Raw genomic sequence first — 23,014 nt, forward strand, 5'->3', positions numbered from 1 at the left:
GAGTTTTAACTCAGTGTTTGTACTCACATCACGCTGCTTCCCTCTTGCAGTCCACTTGTCTGTTTTGGGACTGGTACACGGCTTGTTGCCTGGCTCTGTAATGTAACCTCAGCTTGCAGTTTTCTGCTTGTTCTTCCTCTCTGGTTTAAGCAGGACACACTTGGTGGCTAGCTTTCCCCACCTAGGTCTGAAGGCACATCTGTTTCTGTTACTTCTCTGTCCTGTGTGCACACCAGACTCTCTGCTTACTGCAATGTAGGAACTGTTCAGGCTCACAAACCTTCCCCAGGTGTCTCCTAATCCTTGGTTCCAGCGCCAAGATCCAGACATTTATCAGGAGATTATACTTAACAAACAGACATCAGTAGAGTCTCCATGTCCATGTTACCCCAGTCCACCTGTCCATACTGGATCTTTTGCGTAAACCCTGCGGAGCGCTACCCGTTACATACTGCAGTAATGGCGACTATAACTAAAGAGGAATAGCTAGTAGATTACTTAGAGAAGGACAAAGTTTTCGTCAGAATAGACATTTTCGCTCACCGACTTTACCGTAAACTTCACCTTCAATTAGTTTCACAAAACAGACCAGTATGAGAAACCAGGCCAAACTGGGCTCCTGCAAAGGACCGCACGCTTCAGGGGCAGCAGTGGAATAGGTGGAGGGGATGGGATTGTATCTTGCTTTGTGGTTCTTTGCTTTTCTGTAAGAGCTCATTCATTACACTGTTCACACATGAGGCCAAGGCAGGAATTATGGCTACATTTTATTTTAAAAATGACTGAAAAACATCAGTTGCATAAAAAAAAAAAAAATGGCAACAAACTTAAAATATGATCAAATCACTGGTGACAATAACGCCTCATGTTAAGCCATGTCCCCAAAATGTGGGCGTTTTTTTTATTTGGAAAGGAGGCAATTCCCATGTGAAAATTTTTTGTACCATGAGATTCCAAAAATGTTGATGGCACTGTATTACACTGCAGACTTTCTGGACAAAAAATAAAGTGCATAAAAAACGTACATGAGGGTCCATTCACATGTCCGCAATTTTGCGGAACAGGTGCGGACCCATTCATTTCAATGGGGCCACAAAAGATGCAGAGAGCATTGTGTCCGTGTTTTGCGGATCTGCAATTTGCGGACCGCAAAACACTTGCGGACATGTGAATGGACGCTAAAACACATTTTGTGTATATACAGTCAGGTCCATAAATATTGGGACATGGACACAATTCTAACATTTTTGGCTCTATAAACCACCTCAATGGAGTTGAAATAAAACAAACAAGATGTGCTTTACCTGCAGACTGTCAGCTTTAATTTGAGGGTATTTACATCCAAATCAGGTGAACGGTGTAGAAATTACAACAGTTTGCATATGTGCCTCCCACTTGTTAAGGAACCAAAAGTAATGGGACAATTGGCTTCTCAGCTGTTCCATGGCCAGGTGTGTGTTATTCCCTCATTATCCCAACTACAATGAGCAGATAAAAGGGCCAGAGTTCTGTGCTATTTGCATTTGGAATCTGTTGCTGTCAACTCTCAAGATGAGATCCAAAAAGCTGTCACTATCAGTGAAGCAAGCCATCATTAGGCTGAAAAGACAAAACAAAGCCATCAGAGAGATAGCAAAAACATTAGGCATGGCCAAAACAACTGTTTGGAACATTCTTAAAGAGAAGGAACGCCCCGGTGAACTCAGCAACACCAAAAGATGCGGAAGACCACGGAAAACAACTGTGGTGGATGACCGAAGAATTCTTTCCCTGGTAAAGAAAACACCCTTCACAACAGTTGGCCAGATCAAGAACACTCTCCAGGAGGTAGGTGCATGTGTGTCAAAGTCAACAATCAAGAGAAGACTTCACCAGAGTGAATAGAGGGTTCACCACAAGATGTAAACCATTGGTGAGCCTCAAAAACAGGAAGGCCAGATTAGAGTTTGCCAAACGACATCTAAAAAAGCCTTAACAGTTCTGGAACAACATCCTATGGACAGATGAGATCAAGATCAACTTGTACCAGAGTGATGGGAAGAGAAGAGTATGGAGAAGGAAAGGAACTGCTCATGATCCTAAGCAAACCACCTCATCAGTGAAGCATGGTGGTGGTAGTGTCATGGCGTGGGCATGTATGGCTGCCAATGGAAAAGGTTCTCTTGTATTTATTGATGATGTGACTGCTGACAAAAGCAGCAGGATGAATTCTGAAGTGTTTCGGGAAATATTATCTGCTCATATTCAGCCAAATGCTTCAGAACTCATTGGACGGCGGTTCACAGTGCAGATGGACAATGACCCAAAGCATACTGCAAAAGCAACCAAAGTGAAAGAAGTGGAATGTTATGCAATGGCCAAGTCAATCACCTGACCTGAATCCGATTGAGCATGCATTTCACTTGCTGAAGACAAAACTGAAGGGAAAATGCCCCAAGAACAAGCAGGAACTGAAGACAGTTGCAGTAGAGGCCTGGAAGAGCATCACCAGGGATGAAACCCGGCGTCTGGTGATGTCTATGCGTTCCACACTTCAGGCTGTAATTGACTGCAAAGGATTTGCAACCAAGTATTAAAAAGTGAAAGTTGGATTTATGATTAATATTCTGTCCCATTACTTTTGGTTCCTTAACAAGTGGGAGGCACATATGCAAACTGTTGTAATTTCTACACCGTTCACCTGATTTGGATGTAAATACCCTCAAATTAAAGCTGACAGTCTGCAGGTAAAGCACATCTTGTTCGTTTCATTTCAAATCCATTGTGGTGGTGTATAGAGCCAAAAATGTTAGAATTGTGTGTCGATGTCCCAATATTTATGGACCTGACTGTACCCTTAGGCTTCCTTCACAGACACTTTTTGGGGGGACTTTTAAAAAAATGTAATGTATTTCATACTTTTTTAAATCCAGCATCTGTGTTCTGTCAGTAGTTTTTCACGGACCATTGGTAGGAGACGCGTATGACGTCTGTGTTGCATCCATTTTTTTTTTTTTTCCAGAACCCATTGTAACAATACCTATTGGCTGCAAAACAGACAAGAATAGGACGTGTTGTATCTTTTTTGTGGGCCTGAGGAACAGACATGCGGATGCGGACAGAATGGGTCCGCATCCGATCTGCAAAAAAATGCAATAATACGGTTGCGTGAATGGGGCCTGAATGGAGGTGTCCTAAGAGACTGACAATTGTGCTCCCCATGCTGTAGCTTCATACTCTCGCTCTGTATTATTTGGAGCGAGGTGTTCTGGCTGTTCATTGGTTTTGGAAGGTATTTTTTCCAGTCTATTTACCCCCATAGTTGTATATCTGCTCTATAGGCGTATACTTTCCACATAAGTACATAAATATATATTGAAACTGATTTGGACAACAAGCAGGTAGGCGTGAGACATTCCAAGGACGCTTCTAGAAACCCTGAAGGGAGCAATGGTCTGTGAGGGGCTTATAAAAAAAATTGAAAAAAATGAAAAAAATCTATAAAAGAGAACATTCTAGGACAGTCTGCCTTTAAGGGGCGTGGCTTTGTCGTGGAACACCATAGGAGGGGTGTGTTGATGGGCGGAGTCTACCACGTCACCCTTGCCTGAGCGCTGTTTCCCAGCGTGCTTTGCGCTCGCTGCAGTTAGGCCACGTCCCCGGGCCACGTAGCTCGGCTCTCGCCATTTTAACGGATTGAAGTCAGCGGCTGCAGCGGCACAGCTCGTCTCCGCGGTCCCCGGGTCACCTCTCGCCCTCTCTTCTCCCCCGTCCCGGTCACCGGAGCTCCCTTGTCCCGCTTCTTCTGCAGCACAATGAACATCTTCAGGTTAACCGGGGACTTGTCCCATTTGGCAGCCATCATCATCCTGCTTCTGAAGATTTGGAAGACCCGGTCCTGTGCCGGTAAGTGATGCCAGGAGTTGGTGCTGGTGCCAGGCTGTGTGCCCCATCAGTGCCTTTGCAGCCCTGCCCCAGGCTGGAGGTGCAGACTAGGACTGTGCCAGGGCTGCAGGGTTTGGGGAGCACCTTTTTTGCTTTTATGCTTATTTTTATTTTATTGCAACTCGTTCCTTTTAACCTCCTTATTTGCTTTCCAGAAGTCAGGCTGCAGTCTTAGTATCTGTGTGCACAGTGCCCAGGGCAGTGCCAGCTGTGCCCTCCTCTACAGGGAAAGTTTATGAAGGGACAGTCTGTATTCTGCAACCTGGGCATAGCCAATCGCTGAGTCTGTGCATAGGCCAAGGGTACAGGGTGGCTTGTGCTCTGAGATGCCTGGTGCCAGCTGTGCCCTCCTCTACAGGGACAGTTTATGAAGAGATGGTCTGCAACCTTGGCATAGACAGTCACTGAGTCTGGGTGCCGTTTTTATGGAGTGACATCCCCTGGTGTGCTCTATGATGTCAGTGCCAGGGGTGCTCTCCTCTACAGGGAAAGTTTATGAAGGGACAGTCTGTAATATGCAACCTGGGCATAGCCAATCGCTCACTGAGTCTGGTTGCAGCTTTTATTATTTCTACCATATATATCGATTGGCACAACGGTAAGTTTGGAATGGCGGTGCGTGTATCCTAGGGCCAGCGTCCCGTGGAAATGGCAAGAAAGGAGGATCGGCCGAAAGCTTTTATTATAAGCATAAGCCAGGGTGACTTGTGCTGTTATGCCCAGTGCCAGTGGGTTGTGCTTTGTGGTGCCAGCTGTGCCCTCCTCTACATGGAAAGTTTATGAAGGGATAGTCATTAATCTGCAACCTGGGCGTAACCGATCACCGAGTCTGGGTGCAGCTTTTATAATAGGAGATGGTGAATTATGCCCGTTGCAAGCAGGTTGTGCTCTATGATGCCCAGCGCCAGCCTCTGCAGGAAAAGCTCATGAAAGGATAGTCAGTGACCTGGGCATAGCAGATCAGAGTCTGTGTGCAGCTTTTATTATAGGCCAAGGTTACAGGGTGACTTGCGCACTTTGATGCCCGGTGCCAACAGGTTTTGCTCTATTACGCTCAGTGCCAGCGGGTTGCACCACTCGATGCACTTTTCATCCCAATTTAATTATTTTTAGGTTAAAATAAATGTGTGATAGTTTCACAAGGTTTACTACTGTCGGCTTCTATTAGCTTGGCACCACTTGCCGTGGCTTTTGGCGACTGCAGTGGGTTCTGTGGCTGTAGGGTGCTGTGTAGCCCTAACGCCCATTCCTTTTACGGGGTAACCCTTAACTGCGGTTGAACCCCCTCATCGTGAAGACGTCTTCGCTTCCGGACGCCTTCACATGCACAGATCTGATAAGAACGTCAGATTCTTCATCTTGGGAATCCTAGCCCGGGGCTATTCCCAGTCCTGTAGGCACAGGAGATGCCCTTCAGCCCCTGGCGACAAAGTTGCAAATAAATTGGTGGGGGGGAAACCCTGAGCAGGATGAGAGTGGTTGTCTTTCTGTTCCTCGGTGCATGTGCTGGAAGGCAATGAATCAGTGCCTGCTGTAAATGATGGGCTGCCGCTCGGAGTGTGTGTGTGTGGATCTGACGTGGCAGCCGGCTTGTGAGGCGTGGTGAGAGCAGAAGCCGAGAGGTCCCGTTATTACATGTCAGCTCTTAACCCCTTCCCCCCCCCCCCCTGCAGCCCATTTTAATAGTAGAGGGAGTCCCATTACTGCCCAGGACTTGGAATCTTTCCAGATCAGGGCGAGATACAGAGCGACAATGTTAGTTTTGAGCCGTAGGGCAGACGGATGAGGATGCGGCCACATCATCGCCTCGGTTATTGGCTCCCGGATTGCCTACCTGCTGCAGTGTCAGACAGCGCCGGGTTACAGTTATCCAGTGCAACCACTGCTTTATGTGGCCATGGGATACGGACTGCCGCGGTTTATTGTACCAAAAAATATACCGTATATTTGTACAGTGTTAGCCAGTAAATAGAAGATAAAAATGTATGTAAATTCAATAGTAAGTGGAGATTTGGGGAAATTAAGTACCGTATAGAGGTGACTGAACATGCTGTAAATTGTTCCCCCTTCCTGGAAGTGGCTTTGCACGTGTTTTTTATTTGTTTTTTTATTTTTATACTTTTTGCAGGCTCAGGATTTCTTCTGCCTTGCAAGAATCCTTAAAGGGGTTTTCCAGCACATGTTCTTTATAAATCCTCCCCTCACCCCGTCAGACCTCTGAAGGGACGCGCACTTACCTGCTTAGTTTCGGCTTTGTGGGTCTACCTCTGTCTTCATTGTGCCCAGGTCACTTTGTGAATAGTTTTGGCATGAATGGGGGTCCTGTGGGCTGCCGCCAATGACTGGCCTCTGCGGTGAAGTATAACCAAGCGTTATATCATGTGCTTCTTGGCGACACGTCACTGCTGGGGCCAGTGATTTGCTGCAGCAGCGCACGTGACCTTGTCCGTGCCAGGAGTTCACCTGAATGGTCCAGAACACAGTGAAGATAGCAGTGGACAAGTGAGCAGGTAAGTACGCTTTCCTTCACAGGTCTGGCATGGCGGTAGTAGTATTTAAGAAAAACCCAAATTCGCCTTATTGGACAACCACCCTTTATAGGAGAATTTTCCCATTTTAGTAAAAATGTGAAATAAGTTACCAGTGAAAATGAGTCGTGACTTCTCCTCTTCTGACACATTTTTTTTTTTTTGTTATATCTGTTCCTGGGAAAGCTGGGTTGGCGACTAGTATTGCTGATGTTATAACTTCAAGCTGGTTCTCTCAACCTTAGGTCCCATTCATACCTCCATGTCCGTTTGATGTCTTTGCCCCCCTCTCGTCATCTGCTTTCAGAAATGGTGCCTGTGTTCCGTCTTTGGTTTTAACTGACCCATTGACTTCTATGGGCATTTTTAGTGTCAGACCACGGTAGTGCATGTCCCTGTATTTCTACTGACTCGTGGTCACAGGTTTGTCCATGGAGAACAAGTCCTTATTGTGTGACAAATTGTTCCTCACCCCCCTGTACCTGGGTAATTGGGAAGATTTCCCATTTAGCACCGAGAAACTGGAAGTTAGGAATGAATTGCTAAAAGTCTAGCTGGGTGTTACCAGTTGGGGGGGGGGGGGGGTGTCCTTGCACAGTCCGACACTGGCGGCATTGATTGATTAGATCGTGTTAGGCTGTGTAGGGACCCCCCTCAACTGGTGACATCCATCTGGACCTTCACTGCAACCTGCTAGTAATTCATTCATAACTTCTAGCAGGAATAATAAAGGAATGGCACATCATAGTCTGATGGTTCAGAATATTTTTTTTTTTACAATGGGAATTCAGGTTACTAAAACTGATGTCAGCAGAGGTGACAGGTCCTCTTTAAAGGGGCTGTCCGGGTTCATAGTATTGACGGACAATTCTTAGGATAGGTCACCAGCAGCAGTCCAACTCCCGTCACCCTTGCCAAGCAGCTATTTGATGGGGACCCAGCAAGTTTTCGGATGCTTTACACTGCCCATGGTCTACTTAGTAGTGGCTGTGTAGGGTGTCACAGCTTTGTTCCGGTCACACGTGTTAAAGGGGTTGTCCCTGGATGTAAAAATTAGGCTTAGCAGGGAATATGGTACAGTATTAAAAAAAAATATAATAATAATCCTGTTTTGTCCTGCTGGATTTTTTTTTTTTTACTCTGCCACAGCATTGAAGCACCCGTACACCCCATGTGACTGCTGCAGCCAGTCAGTGGCCTCAGTGGTGATGTGTCTATTGAAAGATGGCCGTACGTACTTGCCCACTATTAAGATGAATAAGCCACATGGGAAGTGCTGAGTGCCAGATTCCCTTGTGCACGTTTTGTATTTGCTCTGCATTGTATACCTACTGTCTGGCAGGGCAGCTTGCCACACTGCTGTTTTTTGTTGGCAGCAGTGACGCTACATATTTACAGAGAATCTGCAAGGTAATTGTACTCGTGTACTGCCAAAATAGGCTTTTGTATATCGGGGGGACGGGACACCTGCTGCGGAAGAAGCGGGTGACTTGCGGTTATTTTCCGCACACAATCTCGAGCACAATATCCCGGTCCCTAGTTTCAGTGGGACCGCAGAAGTTGGTATTGTAGTAAGGCCGGCCTCCTGCTCTCTCTTGACATACAGGAAATGCTGATTTTTTTTTTTTTTTTTTTTTTTCCTGGCCTGGGCGGAGCTAAACTCTGTTCATGTGAATGGAGCTTAGCCCCGCCCAGTGATACTAGTTGTGACGTCACTGGGCCTGCGGTAAACTGCGAGAAGGCTACTGCCAGCGCCACTGCCTTTTCAAACAGCTGGGTGTCCAGAGGATAGATCATCAGTTTAAAAGAACTGCAGAACCCCTTTAAGCTATATTATTGACTGTTTAAGCTGCACAGCTAGATGCATTTCTCTCAGAAGCAGTGGGTTTCTCCCTTCTGACAGTACTGTATGCAGTGGCCGCTACTTCCCTTACTTCACTAAAAATAGCCAAGCAAGCATGCGAATGGAGAGCAAGATGTGCACGCAGATGAGCACCCTTCTTGGGATAGGAGCGAGTCCTATGGGTGGGACCTGCGGCTATTGGACAACTATATTCGATTGATATGCTATAAATGTCCAGATGGGTAAAATAGACCTTTTTGTGTCTCTGCTGTAACATAGACAACACAGGATTGATGGGTTATGGGTTTCCACTTTTGGTGGACCCTAAGGTTCTTGTGGCAGGATCCTAATACAGAGTCAGAACCTGAGGATGCTCTGGGGGACCTGCCTGATGCTCACATCACCGTCTCGTGGCAGTATTGAAGCCAAACTTTTATTACTTTGAGCCAGTAGTTTTTTTTTTTTATGGACCTTTTTTAATGAAGGTGTCTTGTCATTTGCAGGTATTTCTGGGAAGAGTCAGCTCCTCTTTGCTTTGGTGTTCACTACGCGATACCTGGATCTTTTTTACATCATTCATTTCATTGTACAACACTTCTATGAAGGTAAGATGATGCCCTCAAAGAGGTCTCTGCTACAAGGTGCTGCAGCCGGTCGTTTGTTTACCTCGGTGGCCTCCAACCTGGTGATCTTTGGCTGTTGCAAAACTAGAACTCCCGGCTTGACTTCAGTTGCAGGTAGTCTAGATATACCGAGAGTGGTAGTCTGTGACCAGAGAGCACTGGTTTACCCTCAAACTTGTCCATGCCAGGTGCACTTGGCACTTCTACTCTTGTGGCATTTTGTGAGCTTTCAGTGTGCCCCTTAATGACCGCAGCTGTAGGGCAGCAACACCTGGCACAGTAGAAGTGGTGGCAACTGGCATTATATATATTTTTATTTAACTAGTACTGACATAGTGCAGCACTTTACAAACCTCATCATTTACTGCCTTCCAATGGAGCTCACAATCTAAGGCCTCATGCACACGACCGTTCAGGTTTTTTTGCGGTCCGCAAACCGCGGATCCGCAAAAAAACGGAAGCCGCTCGTGCGCCTTCCGCAATTTGCGGAACGGGCGGCCCATTGTAGAAATGCCTATTCTTGTCCAAAAAAACGGACAAGAATAGGACATGTAATATTTTTTTTGCCAGGCTACGTAACTGAGCAACGAATGCGGACAGCACACAGAGTGCTGTCTGCATCTTTTGCGGCAACAGTCGTGTGCATGAGGCCTAAGATCCCTATCAGTATGTCTTTGGAGCGTAGGAGGAAATCTGTGGACATGGTGGGGGAGAACATGCAAACTCCATGCATGCTGTCCATGGTCAGATTTGGATCTTGGACTCCGGCGCTGCAAGACACCAGTGCTAACCATAGGTATCCAGAAAAATAAAAAAAATGGAGACAGCACGTCCAAAGGGTGCAAAAAGTGGAATTTATTCCAGATGCAATAAATTTAATTATTCCAGATGCAATGAACAAATTCCACTTTTTGCACCCTTTGGACGTGCTGTCTCCATTTTCTTTTTCTGGATACCTACGAGTTGCTTTACTAGGGGCTTTTTACCACCCCTCCTGGAGACGAGCACCCGAAACATTATTACTAAGGAGTGCTGTCCACCCGTATTTTCACCAGTGCTAACCACTGAGCCACCTGCTGCTAGACCATGCTTATGGTTGTAGCCTTGGGCTACTGTACTCTACATCCCAGCATAGTGAATAGGGGCGTATTTCAACCCGCACGTCGCCATGACCTGACAGTTGCACGAAGTCCAGCAGATTTGGGCTTCTTATGATTGCCCGGTCGTAACGCAACCCCTTGTACTTTTTCGAGATGAAATGCTGCTTTGCTACACTGAGCTTTGGATGCGTGACTTGTCTTGGTCAAAGTCACCGTGTAGCCCTGGCCTAAGGGCAGCCATACACGTTCGTTCAGACGACATCTATTTCGCACAACTCCCCTGTACACAAGTGTACATATTCAATGGGGAGAACAGAGAAAGTCACTGTCTGACAGTTTTATCTCCCGGGAGAACAAAAGGATTAGGCGATGATATCCACTTCACCCGCTCCTCATCTCCACCGACATCATCAGTCGGGCACACATCAGACTAACTGATTCGGCCGACAATACACTGTGTATGGGGCCTTTACTGTAGAAGTGTTGTATCACGCCAGGGGATGACTTGCATAGATGGTAGCAGTGAAAGTTAGGACGGCACTTTGGCTGTTTGCTGTGGGGTTTTCCAGCTTAAGATAGAAATTTGTATATCGTACACGGTTCTCTAAGGTTTTGTCAGCTTCTGTATGATCGTTTGCTTTTTTGTTGTTGATGTTCTTTAAAATTTTCCCTACTGCACCACACCTCCCAGACTTGTAATGGTGTAGATGTGATCCCGGCATCAGACTTCAGTCTCGCCTAGACTCGCCGCTTGTGACAAATGTTGCAGCCATTACTCATTCCCTGCTCTCAATAGCTTTTCAATAAGCGCTTATGATATAAAGCCGGCTGAATGACAATAAAGGAGCGCACATTCACTTCAGGTTTTTCCTTAACCCCTTCCTGACCAGCAACTTAATAGTACGGCACTGCGGGAAGTGACTTCCCAACCAGCACTGTAGTATAAGGCGCGCTGATCAGGCGGACGCAAGAGCTGCGTCTGCCCGATCAGCTGCAGCAGCTGTTCCCATTAGCCAAACCCCTGCTGTATGCGCCGGCGTCGGTGAAAACACTGATGCCGGCGCATTGACCCTCACTATGCCGCGGTCATCGCATGTGCGGGCTGTATGCCATCGGGTCCCCGCGCTGCTGTGACGGGAACCCGATGGCAGGGAAGGCAGCCGGATGCCTTCCACAGGCATCTGAGCTGCCTTCCATGTAAGCCTGTGAGATCCAGCCCCCTGGATCTCACCGGCAAGAAGGCTGTAAGTGTATTACTCAGTGTAATACACTTACAGCCAGTGCATTAAAATACAGTATAATAAGTATTGTAATGCATTGTACAGGGGATCAGGCTCCCAAAAGTTGTGGGGGAAAAAAGTTACAATAAAGTTGTGCATAATAAAAAAATATATATATATGTGTGTGTGTATGTATTTATTGCCACGTATGTATCGACCGGCTCTATAAAAATATCACATGATCCACCCTGTCAGGTGAATGCAGTAAAAAAAACAAAAAAAAAAAGTGCTAAAACCTTCCCTCACACTGAATACAGAATGCATAGTACAATAGGGCTGGAGGGGTTACATATTTTTGTTTTATATTTGTTTTCGCAGCTGGCATCTCTTCTGTCTTGTTCTGTGAGGAATAGGACCTTTTGATGACGTCACTGCGCTCATCACATAGTCCGTCACATGATCCTTCACATGGTAAAGGATCATGTGGCGGACCATGTGATGAGCGCAGTGATGTCATCAAAGGTCCTATTCCTCACAGAACAAGACAGAAGAGATGCTGGCTGCGCGAACAAGTGGATTAAGGAGAGTTAAATATATCTTTTTTTTTTTTTTTTTTTTTTTAACCCCTCCAGCCCTATTGTACTAAGCATTCTGTAATTAGAAACCATGTTATAAGGGGAAATAATACAATCTACAAACGCATTGCACCCACGCGGTAAAAACTGAACAACGGAACGCAATCGCAGTCAAAACTGACTGCAATTGCGTACCTACTCGCACGGTTTGCCGCAACGCATCCGGACCTTATCCAGACACGCTCGTGTGAAAGAGGCCTAAGTCTTCTGATGTCCTAAAAAAATAAAATGACATTTACAAAATAAAGCAGACATATGGGAAATGATGACTGGTAACTATTTTATGAGGCATTGCTTTCTGTCTTAAAAGTTGAGAAATTCAAATTTAGAAAATTGTGAATTTTTAAAAATTTGGGGTAAATTTGGGATTTTTTATTTATTATATTTTTTTTTATATAAAGGAAAATTATATTGACTCAAAATTTGTACTTCACGACACTGCTAAAATGTGTCACGAGAAAACAATCTCAGAATGGCCTGGATAAGTAAAAGCGTTCCAAAGTTATTACCACATAAAGTGACACTGGTCAGATTTGCAAAAAAGGGCTTGTTTTTCCGGGCACAAACGAGCAGTGTATAATGTGATGGAAAAATGAATCCAGCCAACAAAGGAGACAATATGGCTAATAATATATTAGTAAGTGCCTTGTATTAACTTTCTCTACATGATAAATGCCACTTGCTGAAGTGACACAACCCTTGTCGTGGAGCGGACGATGACGGCCAAGTACTGTGCTCGTCTATCTCCATCAGTCCCATAGTAAATCGAGCTCTATTACATCTGGGTGACCACTGGTTCGATCCAGTGGGCTCTGATCCCGGTCATTTAACCCTGTTTTAGAAATACCAGTTGTTATTCTCCGGTCTTTTTCATGGATGTTCACCTTTTTGTGTACCATTTTACAGTTCAAAAAATCTTGCAGTTTTGCAAATACTTTGATTTACACAGTGATCCTCAATAACAGCCTGAATTATAGTCTAGAGCTGCATTCATAGTTCTGCTGGTTGCTACTGGGAACCTTTAAAGGAAACCTGTCACCATGATTTTGCGCATAGAGCTGGGGACATGGGCTGCTAGATGGCCGCTAGCACATCTGCAATACCCAGTCCCCATAGCTCTCTGCGCTTTTATTGTGTTAAAAAAAACGTTTTGATTGATATGCAAATGACCTGATATGAGTCCTGTATCCGGAGATGAGTCAAGCGGAAAGGAGCCCAGCACCGCCCCGCGTCCTCCGAATCTCCTCCTTGCTGGCTGACGTCACAGAGCTGGAGCGCCGAAATCTCGCGTTGAGCGAGCTAGCGCATGCGCAGTGTCGGCATCATGTTCATTCCCTGTGCTGGCATCAGCACAGGGAACGAACTACGCGTGCGCTAGCTCGAGCATCGCGAGATTTCAGCGCTCCAGCTCTGTGACGTCAGCCAGCAAGGAGGAGATTCGGAGGACGCGGGGCGGTTCTTTGTGCTGCCCTACATTCTTGGAGACTTTGTTACCTCCCTATCAGATTATTGGGCCTCTGGGACGTTAAAGCTGTCGGTGATTGATGGCAGTGGATTTAAATGCTATAATCATGTGGCGGATTATAGGGGCATTCAGGTGACTGTTTCCGTTTTGCGGTCCGTACTTTTCGCAAACCCCATTGATGAAAATGCCTATTCTTGTTCAATAATTTTCTGCCCGGCCGCATGGCTTTTAGCGCCTCATGCAAATGAATGGGTCCACGTGTGATCCGCAAAAAAATGTGGATTGGACACAGACTGAATTATGGTTGTGGGAATGTACCCTAGAAAAAAAAGCTAGAACCAGCCCTATATCTCATATGGGTACAGAGCTTCCCTCATTCATTGCTCTATCTAGATGCTCTTCAGGCTGGAAGCTCAGGGGGCGTGTCCTTTCTGGTAGTGCGCTCTCTCTAGCACAGCTCAGGGGCGTGTCCTTTCTGGTAGTGCGTGCTCTCTGGCACAGTTCAGGGGCGTGTCCTTTCTGGTAGTGCGTGCTCTCTGGCACAGCTCAGTCCTTTATATTCTAGCACAGCTCTCTCCCAGTAATGGTCCCAGCTTCTAAAATTTAGGTATGGCTGGTAACCGTAGGAGGATAGAACTGAGCATCTGCGGCCACCTCAGTAGGTGAATGGAACGTGCCCATTACTATACAGATTAAAGAGGACCTGTCCCCCACATCTCTATTTTAGTAACTACTTACATGGGGAATGCAATAACAATTCTGGAGCATCTATTCTTATGGCTCTATGTTGTGACATTCCTGTATTATTCCTGCTAGAAGTTTACAAATTGCCAGTAGTCTGTAGGTAAGGTACTGCTGGGTGTTACTAGTAGCTGCCCGATCAGTGCTGCTAATGTCGGATTGTGCAGGGATCCCCCCACACCCCCCGGTCTGGTAACGCCCATCTGTAGCTTTACTGTAAGTTGCTGAAAATTCATTCATAACTTTTAGCAGGAATAATAAAGGACTGGCACAACATAGAGCCATAAGACTAGATGCTCCAGAATTGTTGTTACATGGGGAATGCAATTAGTTACTAAACCAGACATGTCTGGAGAGGGGAGAGGTCCTCTTTAAACACCGGGAGGCGCCATTATAATGAAGTAAAGAGAATATCTTGCAACTGGAGCATCTTTTTAACAGCAAGTAAATTACAAAAGTAACTCATTTTTCATGTTGTATTCTATTAAATGACTTCGGTATTGATGGCCTGTTCTCGGGATAGGTCATCAATATCAGATCGCTGGGGTCTGATTACTGGTACCCCCACCGATCAGCTGTTGAAGAGGCTGTGGAGCTTCAGTGCAGCACCTAAAACACAGCGCCATATGTTTTTATACTGGCTGTGCTTGGTATTGCACCCAGGTCGATTCACTTAAAGGGGGTTTTCTCATCATTCAATGGGGGCATATCCTATAGAAGTGCCCCCATTGTCTGTGATGAGACAACCCCTTTAAGGAAGAGGTTGCTGCCCGCATGAGGTGCCCCACGGACCCCCACCGATCCGATATTTCTTATGGACAGGCCATCCATATTGAACATAAGTTAATGACTGCCTCCTAATTATTGGCTGTCCCTTGGTAAATGTAGTAGAACTACGCCATCAAATCCTCCAGTCATCTATATTCGGCTCAGGAGAGCTGCAGATCTCGGTCTTCCGAGTGTATTCTACAGGCAGCAGGGGTATTATATAGAGGTCTGATGTAACTCTGCATTGTATATTGTCTTATGTCGTATTTTGCTCTCTTTCAGCTCATCTATATTGCCTGCGCGTATGCAACAGTCTATCTGGTATACATGAAATTCAAGGCTACATATGACGGGAACCACGACACCTTCCGAGTGGAGTTCCTTGTTGTTCCCGTTGGTGGATTGTCGGTCCTTGTGAATCACGATTTCTCGCCGCTGGAGGTACTGTCCGTTTTTACTTTTGCAGTCATATCTTAATTTAAACAGGGTGAAAAATCCACGAGCGCCAAACTAGCAACGGCCCGATCATCAACCAGTGTGTAGTAGAATGGTCCAGTGAGTGAAGTGTATGGTTTTGTACCATCACTATAGGTTTACGGTTGTTTTCGCTGCATTCGCCAAAATTAATCCTAACCTCCTGTGATGGGTAAAGGATTCTTGTATCTTTTTGAAAATGCTTTATATCACAATGATCTGTTCTTTTGCAGTTACTCGTTCTAATAATAACTTTTGTAGTCTCTTCAAAATCCTGCTTTTTTTGCTTGAAATCTGCGAGTGCTTCGGTGCATGCTCTGTCCAGACACTGAACCAGCAGGGAGTGACATGTAAAATATAGAGCGGAGATATGAAAAATGCTGAAAAGAAACTCCAAGATACTGGAAGAGCAGCACTTTGGTAAATGGACAGTAGCACTTGCAGGATATTTTTTTATACTATACTCCCCCGACATATTACTAACTCCCTGCTCTTGGTACATCTTTGTTACCATTGTTAATTTATCTGTCCCTATGACACTGGCTGACCTGTTACATGTGCACTTGGCAGCTGAAGGAATCTGTGTTGGTCCCGTGTTCATATGTGCCCGCATTACTGAGAAACAATGTTTTATTATATGCAAATGAGCCTCTAGGAGCAACGGGGGCGTTACCATTACACCAAGAGGGTGCACTGCGCCATTGTTAACCAATGTTAATTAACGTCTAATACAGATACAGGAGGCGGGTGCGGCAGCAGAATCACATAGCCGACACCCAACCTCTATGACAGGGCGCTGCTATCTGCGACAGTTAACCCCCTCAGGTGCAGCACCCAGCTCCCTGTCACAGAGGTCGAGTGCAGGCTATTTGATTCTGCCACCGCACCTGCCTCCTGTATCTATATTAGATGTTAATTTTCATGGGTGGTGCAGTGCGCCCGCCCCTCTCTCCGCATTGGCAGCAGTGGCACGGGGGAGGGAGAGACTGACTCCTTCTCCCCTGTGCTGCTGAGGGAACATGGTGCACTCTGATAAAAGGCAAATCCCGGTGCCGAACCGATACTGGGACAAAAGTATGGATATTTCGATACCTGCAACAACCCTAAAGCTAAGTGAATTGCTGTATTTAAAGGGCCTTTTCCCACTGAAGCAATGGTTGGCATATTGCTGCATTGGAGGGCCAAATACTGGTACCCCTGTCAATTCCTAGAATGAAATGGCCCAGTACTGATTTAAAGGGGTCCTCTGTAAACAGAAAAAATAAACACCTATGGCAGCATAAGTAAGTCCTAAATGCCTTTAATTGGCAGTGAGTGTTCCTTTTATCTTGGGGTGGTGGATACTCACTGTTAATTATAACGGCCGTCGTCCTGGGGCAAAAATATGTTTTCAAAATATAAACAGGACAGGGTGGGGCAGTATAATATACAGTGCTCCATGGTTCCTGGTTTTGACCAGCAGCCTGCAGGCATTTTGGCGGCATGGACCGCAGTTGCATCGCCACTGACTGTCTAAACCGGAGAAATGTTTTATTCTCTGACCTGTTAGAAAGCGGATAACCCCCTTTAATAAACACTAATGATGAAAATTATGATCAGCATATTAAGTCTGTCCTTTAACTGCGCTGTGTTGTCTTGCAGATCCTGTGGACCTTCTCCATATATCTGGAGTCCGTGGCCATTTTGCCTCAGCTCTTCATGATCAGCAAGACGGGTGAAGCGGAGACAATCACGACTCATTACCTGTTCTTCTTGGGCTTGTACCGTGCCTTGTACCTCTTCAACTGGATCTGGCGCTACTCCTTTGAAGGCTTCTTTGACCTGATTGCCATAGTGGCCGGTGTGGTGCAAACCATCCTGTACTGCGACTTCTTCTACTTGTATGTTACAAAAGGTGAGAACAGTTCTCTTGAAAACCGGTCTGCTTCTGTTTTTAGCTACGGACAGCGCATCTGCCATCCAGAGTCTATTAATGGGGGGGGGGGGGTGTAAAGTTTTCTATGGCAGTGCATGCCAGCTCATGGCACTTTTTTTTACGATTTTAAAGGCGTTGTCTGAGATCATGATATTCATGACCTATGCTCAGGATAGCATAGGTGGGTGTCCGGCGCCCAGCACCCCCACGATCTGCTGTTTGAAGAAGCTGCGGTGAGTGCTATAGCCTCTTCCTAGGCACAGCTCATTTCCATTCAAGTGAATGGGCCTGGATTGCAATACCAAGCACAGCCGTCATGCAGTGGACTGCACTGTGCCTGGTTAGCGGTGAGGAGGATGGAGTGCCACTGTCTCTTCAAACCGCTGATTGGCTGGGGTGCCGAAAGTCAGGCCCCTACTGATCAGATATTGATGACTTATCCTGAGGATAGACCATTATCAAAATTTCAGAGGACCGCTTTAACACTATGCAGGCTCTGTAGCAGCTGCACTTGGCCTGCCCACCCTTTTGTTGCTAATAGCCAGTGTCTTGCGATAAAGGCTTGTTTAAAAGAGGGGAGGAAGGGTGTTACAAAAGCAGTGCTCCAAACATTCAGCTCCGCCCCCTGGTGCTCCAAGGTGCTAATAATATAAAACCCCACATAAATAATATATAAGCCCTAAAAAAAAAACTTGTCATAATAGGCCCCATTGAAGATGGTCATTGGTTCATCAGAGGACAAGAGGCAATATCAGATGAGATAGAGATACTGGCAACCAAGATGTTGTGGGGGCAATAAGAAGTCCAAAAACACCTCTATTTATACCTGGAATAATAGATGTGTTTGAAAATGGTGCTTCCGCTCTTAGGGGCGTAATTTTCTGGAAAGGGATATGGCTCCACCTTATTTCCGGTATTATGGAACGCGTTCCAAGGATATAAAATGTTGCCACTCAAGGAAATGCGTTAGTTAGATTTGGTTTTAAGTTAATATATTGCGCTAACATTATGACTATACAACAGCCTACCAGATTGGGGTGGAAGTATAGGTGAGCTATAGTTCCGGAGTGAGCGTTAATCGTCCGACTTTCGGCAAATGAAACGCGCCATCCGGACGCATAGGTGGAACGCAAGCTTACAGGCCAGATACTGGTATTGTGCCTCATGCGTTCCACATGCCTGCACCAACGACAATGAAATATATGATATACAGTACAGACCAAAAGTTTGGACACACCTTCTCATTCAAAGAGTTTTTCTTTATTTTCATGACTATGAAAATTGTAGATTCACACTGAAGGCATCAAAACTATGAATTAACACATGTGGAATTATATACATAGCAAAAAAGTGTGAAACAACTGAAAATGTCATATTCCAGGTTCTTCAAAGTAGCCACCTTTTGCTTTGATTACTGCTTTGCACACTCTTGGCATTCTCTTGATGAGCTTCAAGAGGTAGTCACCTGAAATGGTTTTCACTTCACAGGTGTGCCCTGTCAGGTTTAATAAGTGGGATTTCTTGCCTTATAAATGGGGTTGGGACCATCAGTTGCGTTGTGGAGAAGTCAGGTGGATACACAGCTGATAGTCCTACAGAATAGACTGTTAGAATTTGTATTATGGCAAGAAAAAAGCAGCTAAGTAAAGAAAAACTAGTGGCCATCATTACTTTAAGAATTGAAGGTCAGTCAGTGCAAAAAATTGGGAAAACTTTGAAAGTGTCCCGAAGTGCAGTCACAACAACCATCAAGCGCTACAAAGAAACTGGCTCACATTCGGACCGCCCCAGGAAAGGAAGACCAAGAGTCACCTCTGCTGCGGAGGATAAGTTCATCCGAGTCACCAGCCTCAGAAATCGCAGGTTAACAGCAGCTCAGATTAGAGACCAGGTCAATGCCACACAGAGTTCTAGCAGCAGATACATCTCTTGAACAACTGTTAAGAGGAGACTGTGTGAATCAGGCCTTCATGGTAGAATATCTGCTAGGAAACCACTGCTAAGGACAGGCAACAAACAGAAGAGACTTGTTTGGGCTAAAGAACACAAGGAATGGACATTAGACCAGTGGAAATCTGTGCTTTGGTCTGATGAGTCCAAATTTGAGATCTTTAGTTCCAACCACCGTGTCTTTGTGCGACGCAGAAAAGGTGAACGGATGGACTCCTCATGCCTGGTTCCCACCGTGAAGCATGGAGGAGGAGGTGTGATGGTGTGGGGGTGCTTTGCTGGTGACACTGTTGGGGATTTATTCAAAATTGAAGGCATACTGAACCAGCATGGCTACCACAGCATCTTGCAGCGGCATGCTATTCCATCCGGTTTGCGTTTAGTTGGACCATCATTTATTTTTCAACAGGACAATGACCCCAAACACACCTCCAGGCTGTGTAAGGGCTATTTGACCATGAAGGAGAGTGATGGGGTGCTGCGCCAGATGACCTGGCCTCCACAGTCACCGGACCTGAACCCAATCGAGATGGTTTGGGGTGAGCTGGACCGCAGAGTGAAGGCAAAAGGGCCAACAAGTGCTAAGCATCTCTGGGAACTCCTTCAAGACTGTTGGAAGACCATTTCAGGTGACTACCTCTTGAAGCTCATCAAGAGAATGCCATGAGTGTGCAAAGCAGTAATCAAAGCAAAAGGTGGCTACTTGGAAGAACCTAGAATATGACGTATTTTCCGTTGTTTCACACTTTTTTGTTATGTATATAATTCCACATGTGTTAATTCATAGTTTTGATGCCTTCAGTGTGAATCTACAATTTTCATAGTCATGAAAATAAAGAAAAGTCTTTGAATGAGAAGGTGTGTCCAAACTTTTGGTCTGTACGGTAGATGGGGAGAGAGGAACATAAATTGAATGCGCACCTATGTTAGAAAAGGTTGGCCATAATGAAAATAATATCTGAAGTGAGGAAAAAGGGGGGTGATGAACCCAGGAAAAGGAATAATTATACCATTAACCGCGGGTCCCCCTATAATTAGAAGTGTACACATACGACCATTCTTGGTCAAATAAAGAAACTCATATAACGTGCAGACAAAAGGAAGGTATCTTTTTAATCGGCATGTGCAGCCACCGCTCCCATTCACTTGGCTATTTTCGGGAGGGCAGCGGTGCGCCCTCCGGGACTTTGCTGGCTGTGTTTACGAGATGGGTGCGGGTCTAAGAGGTGGGACCAGCACCGATCAGACAATGGGGGCATATCCTAGCTATATTCCCCCCATTGTCTCAGATGGGAATACCCCTGTAATCCTCTTTCTATATTGCTTTCTGCCTTGTTGATGTGTTGCTTACATATTCTTTTTGTCCCTTTCTCCCCTGTGCAGTACTAAAAGGAAAGAAGTTGAGTTTGCCAGCATAAGATCCGGACCGGCTGCTGTCCTCCACCCGTCTGGACAGAACAATCCTTACTATGAGCAAAGGTGTAAGATGCCTGAAGCAGAGTCAGACACACTACTTTTTTATATGCAGAACTGCCCTATTTGCTGCCGGAGAGGCCCCCGGGACAGATCGCGATGCCAGCCCCTCCAACAGCAAAGCGGTTTCATTGACGACTCTCGGATACCAGCTGATTTGTTTTATGCATCTTGCCTTCCTTGTTTTTTATTCTGATGTATAAAGATTTTTTTTTTTTTTTACATAAAACATATACTAGATCCAGAGCGCAGTTTCCATTCAATAGTTATAAAAAATGAACAATTATATATTTTTTTTGCGCAGTTTACAACTAGGTTTAAGTGTAAATTTTTCTCCCCAGTTGCTGCCTCTTTCTAGAGAGCCAATGATTTGTAATTTTTTTTTTCTCTATGCTTTTGAATTTTTAAACCAACGCCAACATTTTCCAGTCATTCCACTATAATTTATTTTCTGTTGGGGAGGAATTTTTTTTTTTTTTTTTTTAAATGATTTGTTCTTTCAAGGAATTTTGATGTCTTGTGTAAGCCGTCTTCATGAAAGGGTTCTCAGAATAAAGCGTATGGATCACAGTGTGTTGATTCAGCATATTGCAGGGTACTTGGCAGCAAATGGGTTTAGTTCCCATTCAAAGGGGGGGGGGGGGGGAAGAGCCACAAATTCATATTTTATACTTGTCACTAAGTGTATACGTAGACTTCTTTGGATCGAGGATACTGAAAGATTTGCTAAAGAGAAGTGCCATTGGGAAAAATCCCTTGTACTTTTTTTATATATAAAAAAAGAATTTTGACACGTCCGCTTTTTAATTTTTCGTGTGACTGTCCCTAGAAAATGAGTAATAGGACATTGGTGCTGGCGTACAGCGGCTTCATTGGTGCAGGCACTGAGCTCTGAACCTGTCACGGATATACACAGGTCTGATTTTCAAGTCATTATCATACTCTCTCTAGAAAGCCAGTGGCTTATTTGTGACCCCAGCTATTGGAACTACAACTCTCAGCATCCTTACAGGTGTCAGTGGGCGTGGCCTGTGATTACTGTGGCCATTCCTGATGTCTCGCTGTTTTTTCTGGAATCTAACCATGCAGTAAATTGTGTTAAAAAGGAAACTGATATGACATATCAATGGTTTGAAGTAAAAGTATATATGTTCAACATGGAGTTTCTCTGATTTCCTCACTTCTGTTTAGTGCACACTTTTGCAGAACACAATGCATTTTGCCACCTTCCAAATCTAAACAGCATTTAGGTTTAGGCCTCATGCACACAACCGTATGTATTTTGCGGTCTGCAAAAAAATACGGATGACATCTGTGTGCATTCCATATTATACGGAACAGATGGCCCCTAATAGAACTGCATTATACTTAGAACATGTCCTATTATTGTTATTTAATTTTTTTGTGGAACTTAAATACGGAAATCCCGGGTGTTGGACCTCCACCGATCAGATACTGATGACCTATCCAGAGTACAGATCACCAGTATCTGAAGTCTTGGAACCCTCTTTTAGGTTCAATGATGAACCTCATAACATAAAATTATAAGGTCAGAACATTTCTGCTAGAGAGCTGCAAAGCCTCACTGTACTTGGATGTATATTTTATTTCGATGGAAGCTGTATAAATTTGTATGCTGTGAGCTCCCCCAAGTGGTGGCTGTAGGCGGCCAGGATTATGTCATTCAAACGGAATGTGTTATCAGAAAATTACCTTTTCTTGAAATTTCTAAGTCCTTTTTTTTTTTTTTTTTGTGACCTCTTTCCATCTCAATATCTATATTTAAAAAAAAAAAAAAAAAAAATCCTTCCGTTTTTGCACTAGTCCTAAACCTAATGGGTTGTGACTTCCTGTTCTGTAGAGATCACTTTTTATCAGTCAGACAAATGAAGAAAAAATGGATCCTGTGCATCCATAATGCACATCGGTATGTGTTTGAGCCATATTGAATTACTCGGGTTGCGCAACCGACCCGCAAAAAAAGATGCAGACCAAAACTATTTTCATGTGCATCAGGCCTCAGGGAAAGATATAACCCAGCACCCAGGCAGTTCATGTGCCTAGAAAGGTCACTAAGGGCCTATTCACGTCCGTGTTCTCCAAGGTACAGCACATGAATCCTATTTTTCGGCAGACTGTTGGTCCATGGAGAAACCCTAAGGGACATTAAAACCTTAGATTGCAAACGGATTCTTAGGAAACTACGTTTTTTGTTTTTTAAGTTGCTGGGGTTTTTTTTTTTACAGACAAAACGATCAAAACTTTCTGAGCTCGGAGGTTGCCAAAGGACTGGGCAAATTAATATTTGGCATGTCTTACCCCTCTTTCCTCCCACAGCTGCCATCGGGGCAGTAG

General features: G+C 45.0%; 1 protein-coding gene across 1 annotated transcript; it reads left to right on the plus strand.

Moving 5' to 3' along the window:
• The first annotated feature begins 3,613 nt into the window (after positions 1 to 3,613).
• LOC122944702 (ER lumen protein-retaining receptor 2-like) lies at positions 3,614 to 21,821 on the plus strand. The gene is given in 6 exon segments (XM_044303250.1): positions 3,614 to 3,885; positions 8,799 to 8,860; positions 8,862 to 8,900; positions 15,130 to 15,288; positions 16,963 to 17,215; positions 20,570 to 21,821. Coding segments are annotated over 6 exon segments (639 nt in total). The 5' UTR covers positions 3,614 to 3,794; the 3' UTR covers positions 20,605 to 21,821.
• Positions 21,822 to 23,014: the final 1,193 nt, after the last annotated feature.

Source organism: Bufo gargarizans, chromosome 8, assembly GCF_014858855.1.
Source record: "Bufo gargarizans isolate SCDJY-AF-19 chromosome 8, ASM1485885v1, whole genome shotgun sequence".
Lineage (NCBI taxonomy): Eukaryota > Metazoa > Chordata > Amphibia > Anura > Bufonidae > Bufo > Bufo gargarizans.